Source organism: Sturnira hondurensis, unplaced genomic scaffold (assembly GCF_014824575.4).
Source record: "Sturnira hondurensis isolate 20B ecotype Veracruz unplaced genomic scaffold, ASM1482457v3 Scaffold0015596, whole genome shotgun sequence".
Lineage (NCBI taxonomy): Eukaryota > Metazoa > Chordata > Mammalia > Chiroptera > Phyllostomidae > Sturnira > Sturnira hondurensis.
The window spans coordinates 249,103-257,137 of NW_028088227.1; the positions used below are offsets into that span (position 1 = coordinate 249,103).

An 8,035-nucleotide genomic window follows, 5' to 3' on the forward strand; every position below is an offset into this window, starting at 1 on the left:
CACCATCCCCTTCCTGCCTCAGGATCACATTCCAGACAGCACAGGGCTGGACACCTCTCAGCGCCCCCAGACCATCCCATTTTCTTAACTTTGTCAGTCAGGTGGCAGCCACAGTGGTCCCACAACACCAGACCTGGTGGGAGATGTCTGGGGAGCCAGTGCCAGGAGGTTGGCTTATGTTCCCAAAGAAGAGCTGGGTTTCCCCTCCAGCTTGCCTGCTCCCTCCCTGCGAGACTGGGCGGGGTGGGGGGGGAGGGGGTCCTGTGGCTTCAGGCACGTGGACTGCAGTGGGGCAGCAGAGTGGGCTAGCTCTCCCTCTGGCCCTTGTCCTTGCAGTAGCCAGCAGGCGGGGAGGTGCTTCAGTGAAGACTTGTGCATTCATGGGGGTCAGGGTGGAGTGGTGCTGAGGGCGCTGTGGGCTCTGGGAGCCGCTTCTCCCAGGGCTTCAGCAGGTCTGGGTGGGGCTGTGATGAGTAGCACCCAGAGCAAGTCCAGCCTCACCTGCGGAGGGAACCTCTGCAAGAGGGGAGATCCCATCCCCAGTTCCCCTCCCCAGGGCCTTGGCCAGCTGTGGTGCTATCTGCTTCTTCTCTGCCTTGCCTCCTGTCCTCCCCAGGCCTGTCTCTGAAGGGTGGCTTGTCCCAGCAGAGCCTGAAGCCCTCGCTCAAGGTAGAGCCACAGAACCACTTCAGCTCCTTCAAGTACAACAGCAACACGGTGGTGGAGAGCTACTCGGTGCTGGGCAGCTGCCGGCCTTCCGACCCCTACAGCATGAACAGCGTGTACTCCTACCACTCCTACTATGCACAGCCCAGCCTGGCCTCCGTCAATGGCTTCCACTCCAAGTATGCTCTTCCGTCATTCAGCTACTACAGCTTTCCATCCAGCAACCCCGTCTTCCCCTCTCAGTTCCTGGGGCCTGGCACCTGGGGGCACAGTGGCAGCAGCTGCAGTTTCGAGAAGAAGCCAGACCTCCATGCTCTGCACAATAGCCTGAGCCCGGCCTACGGTGGTGCTGAGTTTGCCGAGCTGCCTGGCCAGGCTGTTCCCACGGACACCCACCACCCCACTCCTCACCACCAGCAGCCTGCTTATCCAGGCCCCAAGGAGTATCTGCTTTCCAAGGCCCCCCAGATCCACCCAGCATCCAGGGACCCCTCTCCCTTCGCACAGAGCTCCAACTGCTACAACAGATCCATCAAACAAGAGCCGGTAGACCCACTGGCCCAGGCTGAATCTATAACCAGAGACCCTGGTAAGATGGGCAAAACACCTTTGCCCGAGGCATCTCAGAATGGGGGACACAGTCACCTCTGGGGACAGTACTCAGGAGGCCCAAGCATGTCCCCCAAGAGGACTAACAGTGTGGGTGGCAGCTGGGGTATGTTCCCTCCAGGGGAGAGCCCTGCCATCGTCCCCGATAAGATCGGTTCTTTTGGAGCTGGCTGCCTGGCTCCTTCCCCCTTCCCGGATGGCCAGTGGGGGCTATTCTCTGGCGAGGGGCAGCAGCCGGCGTCCCAGCCTGGAGGACGGCTGCGAGGCAAACCATGGAGCCCCTGCAAGTTCGGGAACAGCACGTCGGCCTTGGCCGGGCCCAGCCTGACTGAGAAGCCATGGGGGGTGGGGGCAGGGGATTTCAACTCTGCCCTGAAGGGCGGTCCTGGGTTCCAAGACAAGTTGTGGAGCCCCCTGAAAGGGGAGGAGGGACGGATTTCAACCTCGGGGGCAAGCCAGCTGGACAAAGCCTGGCAGTCCTTTGGTATGCCCCTGGGCTCCAGTGAGAAGCTGTTCGGGGCCCTGAAGTCCGAGGAGAAGCTGTGGGATCCCTTCAGCCTGGAGGAGGGGACAGCCGAGGAGCCCCCCGACAAGGGGGTGGTGAAGGAGGAGAAGGCTGGTGTGGAGGAGGAAGAGGAGGAGCTGTGGTCCGACAGTGAACACAACTTCCTGGATGAGAACATCGGGGGCGTGGCTGTGGCCCCTGCCCACGGCTCCATCCTCATCGAGTGTGCCCGACGGGAACTGCACGCCACCACCCCCCTCAAGAAGCCCAACCGCTGCCACCCCACCCGCATCTCGCTGGTCTTCTACCAGCACAAGAACCTCAACCAGCCCAACCACGGGCTGGCCCTCTGGGAGGCCAAGATGAAGCAGCTGGCGGAGAGGGCGCGGCAGCGGCAGGAGGAGGCTGCCCGGCTGGGCCTGGGCCAGCAGGAGGCCAAGCTGTACGGGAAGAAGCGCAAGTGGGGGGGTGCTGTGGTCACCGAGCCCCAGCATAAGGAGAGAGGGATGGTCCCTACCCGGCAGGCGCTGGCTGTGCCCACAGACTCGGCGGTCACCGTGTCCTCCTACGCCTACACGAAGGTCACTGGTCCCTACAGCCGCTGGATCTAGGTGCCAGGGTGCCAGCGTACCTCAGCATCGGGCCTGGCCCGAGCTGCCTCTGTGGTGCTTTTGCCCTCACACCTGGGGGCGGGTTGGGGGTGCAGAAGTCTTTTTATCTATATATACATATATATAGATATACGCATATATATGTATTTATGGTCCAAACCTCAGAACTGACCCGCCCCTCCCTTCCCCCACTTCCCCAGCACTTTGAAGAAGAAGCTACGGCTGTCGGGTGATTTTTTTCGGGAATTTAATATTTATATCTCCACATTGGCTTTTTCCTCCCTTGTTAGGGGGGACTTTTATTTTCTCTTGTTTTTAAAACTCTATCCTTGTATATCACAATAATGGAAAGAAAGTTTATAGTGTCCTTTCACAAAGGAGTAGTTTTAAATTCCATTTAAAAATGTGTATTTATTGGATTTTTTAAAAGCGACAATAGTAATGGTAAAGGATGGTCAGGATAGGCCGGAAGTGCTCATTCCTGCCCAGTCTGGCTGGGCCCGGCGAGCCTGGCCCTCTTGGGAGCTGACGAGGTTCTCTCAGTCACCTGCCCCTCATGAGCCAAGTGCAGATTGTAGCCACCCAGTCCATCCCTCTGGACAGATATGCCCTCCCTTTCGGGGGGAGGGAGCCCTCAGGACGGCTTCTGTCCTCTCCAGTAGGATGGAAGAATCTGTGGAACAACATCTGGGGTCCCTTTTCCAGGCACCAGCTTGGTGTTGTGGGGAGGGGGCAGGTGCACCCCAGGCCAGGCACCTGAGAGGCTGACGTAGATTTCCCCAGAAACCAGGTTGGAAGTAGACAGCTTCAAGCTTGCTAGTCTCCACACTGAATCCTCTCTGTCTGTTATTTATCAAGTCACGTGATGTCATGGTTCCCTAGGCAGCACCTTGTGATGGAGCTGGAGTTGAGAGGCTCTTTAAGGAGCCTTTTTCCACCAAGTCAACAAGCCAATGAGTAATACTGGGCTGAAGGAATTTGTCTTATTGGCAGTTTTTTCAAAATGCCCCGAAGTCCATGCTGATACTGAAAAAGGGCTACTGTATCTTTAAAAACAAGAAGCTGAACCCAAGCTGTGAAAAGCCAGCACTGCCGCGTGTGCCTGTGCTGTGCAGAGCCTGGTGCTGTAGTATTGTGCTGGGATTTCCTTGACTTAAGGGCAGGGCTCATCCTGCAGGAGCTCAGCACACCAGTGTAACAGCAGTTAACGCATCTCTCCCTATTCCTGGATCTTCCCATTGGATAATGGTGCATGCCTCACCCCCGAGCCCACCCCCTCCATGCTATCACTTGGGGGGTGGGCCTACACTTAACAATTTAAAAATGCAAGAGTCAAACGTTTTCAGCTGGTAGCTATGATTTTCCTCCGTAATTGGTGCCATTTCTCTATTCGGTCATTTTCTCCTTTCTTTCCTCCCCTCTTCACCCACTTCAACACACGCGTTCAAAAATTCTGGTGCATTTGTTCAGTTCTTTGAAATAAGAATGTGGTGCTTAATTTTCACAACGTTGTTGAGAGAGCTTGGGCCTGACTGGTGGAAGCAGCATTCATGGACAGCAAGTCACACTTCTTGGCGTGTTTGTTTTTCCTGTGGTGTTCGCAGCGATGATGTCAGTGTGGATGTGTGGTGAGTGGGAGGCTTCATCAGGACACGTGGAGGGGGACGTGGCCACTCAGTGAATGACCACCGAGCCCTGAGATAAACGTCAGATATTTGTGGAGCAGTTTTATTCAGATATGGGTCTTCCTAAAACGAGTTTAACAATCAGATGACGATGCTGAAGGCAAGTTCCTGAGCTTGGTGCCTTGTGTAGGAGCTGAGAGCCACCCGCTGGGTGTCACTGCAGCAGCCCAGGAGCACTGGCGGAGGGTCGCTGTGAGAGTCCTGAGCACGTGTGTGGTCTGGTTTTACCTGTAAATAGGGAAAGATTTTTTTAAGCACTTTTGCCTAGATTTAAACAGCAACTTGAAAAAAATAAAGTATGTTTTAACATGTAATTGTGGGAGAAATTGTAAATAGTAGCTGAATATTTAACGTGCTTCGTCTATCCTTCACTTTTACCATATTCTGTAAAGTTGCATTTATTTTACAGGACAAAAATGAAATATTATTGCTTTTGAAATAAATACCCAAGAGCTTATCAGGATTTAGAATTATTCAGAACTCAGAATTATAGGAAAACCTCTGACCTTCAGTGTGACAAGCTAAAGGAAGCAGAGTCTTTAATGAGCATGCTGATTTTCTAGTTTTGAGGAGAAGTTGGGTCCTTTAAGTGCTATTTTGCTTATTGCATCAGTACTTTTATGCAGGTCTCATTTGACTCCGTGCTTAGGTAGATACAGGGGTGCCTTGAAAACTTCATTTTAAATGATCTTAAGCAAGAGATACGATATTTTACGAAACATTTGGAGAATGTGGCCGTCTGCATGGCGCGGGAAAGCCCCAGGTTGGCTGTTGTTGGTTTGGAAGGTCCCGAGTGTAACCCAGGCGATTCTGATAGTTGGCGTGTGTGAGTCTTCCTGATGTGTGGTAGATAACACTCTTTCCCTCGTCGCCCTCTGGTAGCAAAGCCATTAGATGAAAAGAGAATCCAATACAAGCTCAAAGCATGTGGTATCTCCCTTCCCACCCCCCACCCCCCCCGCCCCCACGCTCAAACAGCCTTCAGTGCATAAATTTCTAGATTAGCAGACAGGCTGCTGAGAGGTGAGTCAGAGGCAGTCTCCATGGGTCCCAGCCCCTCAGAATGGTGTTCCAGAAATGAGGTGGTGCTGTTGCCATGCTCAAGCCCATGCTGATTTGTACACACTACATGTATAACCTACCTCAAATCTCAGTCATTAAAATTAGCATGCTTTAGACGTATATTTAAAAAGTAACTATGCACAGCTTTTTATCCCCCCCTTGCTGCTGAAGGTTTCTTAAAGAGAAAAAAAATCGAATTTTTATTTTTTACTGGCACTATCATTTTTTAAGTCCTAAAGATGATTAAGACATTTTTATCATGAGAAGAAAAATAAAGCCATTGCAACTAAAGAACCTAACAGCATGACCAAGTTTTAAGAGTAGTATTATAGCAACTGAAAACAACTTGGAGTCTTTGAGTCATCTCCCCTGTGTGCCCGTCCGCAGACACCATCCACATGCAGCGCTGACGATTGGTTCCTTTTTTTTTCTTTTTTTGTTTCCCCTGCCTTTTGCGTGCAAGGGAAGTGCTTGCAAAGTTCTGTGCTAAGAGATTTTTAAACTAAAAAGTGCTTCTTGGCAGGTTCTCACAAAATAACTGGTGCTAGCTTAAGAAACCATTATCTAACCATCAGAAATCTTGACTAAAGGTGTTTCGTGGACTTTTGAGGTGTTTTGTTTCCTTCGTTGTTCGGTTTGTGTTTTGGCAGGGCCTCAGTTTCCCACTCACCGGCTCCGCAGGCACCGCTTCGCCTTCTCACCGAGATGACACTGGCGTGCGTGCGTGAACAGCGGTCACACCCTGTCCCCGCCTGGTCCTTCCACCAGCCTCTCTTGGGTACCATACTGTGCAGAGTGAGGGGTTTTCAAAGTGCTAGAGCCAGGAAAGGAGTAGCAGCGCTTCACCGTTTCGTACTTGGCAGTGGGAGGTGTGTGAGGATGGACGGTTGATGACGGGCAGTTGGTAACCTGATCTCACGGAGAGGAATCCAGCCAGACTTTGGGCCCATTAGCCACACCAGGTCTCACACCCAGGCAAAGCTGGTGGGCAATTCAAATGACATCCCTGATGTGCCTCGACCAACCTCTTTCCTTTTGTTCCTGAAGTGAAGTGCGTTTCATGGACTAGGAAGCATTTTCATGAATTGAAGCAGTCTAAATCAAATGGTGCTATGGTGTTTTAATGTGACTGTCCCTGATCCTGTTCCCGCTGAGGTGCTATTGAGGTTCTGAAACCACAACCAACCAAAAACAAGGTGGGCTCCAGTCTCTCTCGGCTTTTTCTCCCCTCCCTATTTTGGTGCTGTCTCCTTAGACCCCTGTTTACCATGCTGTCACCTGCTCTGAGCAGTATTTCTGTTTTATTGTTCCTGCCTTGGTGGCCAAACGCAGAAAGGCAAGCCACAAAGGCAGCCAGCTCCCCGACTGCGAACGGGGGTGGGCTGCCTGGCTTGGCTGGTGCTCTAGTTTCCTATCTGTCTTCTCAGGCCTAACGAGAAAGGAAAGGGTGAAGGGCTTGCTTCCCCCCGCCCCTTTCAAAGGAAGGGGAGTCAGGTTCTCCTGCCTCTTCTAACATGGCAGGCATTCTCCTAGCCAAGGACACACGTTCTCCTGCAGCCCAGGGTGCCAAGTAGACCTCTCCGAGAGTCCCAGAGGTGCTCTGCACGCCAAGGTGGACCACAGGATCTGCCTCCTCACCCGGCACTGGCCAGAGCCGTGGTGACAGGGGCTGCTTCCTTGGCTCCTCACAGCCTTTGCCCCGGTGTTGCTTCCGCCCCTCATTGGTAACCCCTCATGTCCAAACTAAAGGAAGGAGCTTTCTTTGCTCCCTCAATGCCACTGAGGCTGCTTTTTAGTTGGTGCTATTCTAAATTTCTTCTTGGGTCCACAAAAGTTGATGTTTTAAAAACTCAACAGGAAGCTCCATTTTGTGTCATCCACTGTCACAATAATTTTTTTAAATACCTCAAAAACAGGACATCGTAACAACTTTGGTATAGTAGATTCTGTGAGGGTCTGATTCCTGCAGCTTGTCCATTTGATGATGTACTTGGCCTTGAAGAATTTGAGGTCACTTTATTTTCCATTCTTCAGCAAATGGCAGACCACCTTAAGGAAGGAGCATGGTTGACTTTGTTTCATTTTCTTCTTAAGTTTTGCTCTTCAAGAAAATGTGAATTTCCTGTGCCCATCTCATTGAGCCTTTGCAGTCATTGTTGCTGTCATTTGAAATGACTCCCACGAAACCTGGTTTGATTAGCCAGCGGCATCTACAGTAGGACGTGGCTAATTTCAACATACCCTGGACCAAAACGAACACTTCTTGAGGTGCGTACTCCCAGCATAGGTTATACAGTCCCACACTCACACCTGCAAAGTTGTTTCCTACATGTGAGGCCGGCTTGGCACGCCCAGCCCTTCTTCCCGCAGAGCTGCCCACTAGAGCAGAGCAATAGGCTTCTCCCCTGAGCAGAGACTGCAGCAGAGCCGTGCAAGGTCTAACGCTGCTTTTTGCCTAAGAGTCAGTGAGTGATTTGGCCTACTTACTCGCTTGCTTCTATTCTGATATCAGGGATGCTTTTTGTAGCGGTATTATTTGCTCTCTTTTCTCATTTTGACTGCCCGTCATTCAGGGATAACTTGTCACTGTTCGCGTGGGGATTTAAAAAAAAATGCCATTTGACTCATTTGAACATCCAAATTTTCTTGGTTCCAAAAGGTTTTTTTTTTTCTTTTGAGGGGACAAAGGAGGAGAAAAACAGGAGTGGTGGTGTTTCTTTTTCGTGTACTCCAATTTAAAAAGAAACAAGGGCAGGCCGTATTATGGCATATAAATGCATCAGATTTAATCTCAAACCCCTGTAGCTTTTTGATGTGTTTTTTTCTTCTCTCTTTGAATTCCTGTTTGGTTACTTGGCTTCCAATGGAGGTGAACTTAACAACCATACTTGAATATT

General features: G+C 51.3%; 1 protein-coding gene across 1 annotated transcript in view; it reads left to right on the forward strand.

The window, feature by feature from the left end:
• TET3 (tet methylcytosine dioxygenase 3) overlaps positions 1 to 7,825 on the forward strand; it is a 99,935-nt gene extending 92,110 nt beyond the window's left edge. Inside the window, exon 12 of the mRNA XM_037064856.1 lies at positions 617 to 7,825. Within this exon, the coding sequence (XP_036920751.1) occupies positions 617 to 2,391 (1,775 nt within the window). The 3' untranslated portion in view covers positions 2,392 to 7,825. The remainder of the gene's footprint in view (positions 1 to 616) is intronic.
• Positions 7,826 to 8,035: the final 210 nt, after the last annotated feature.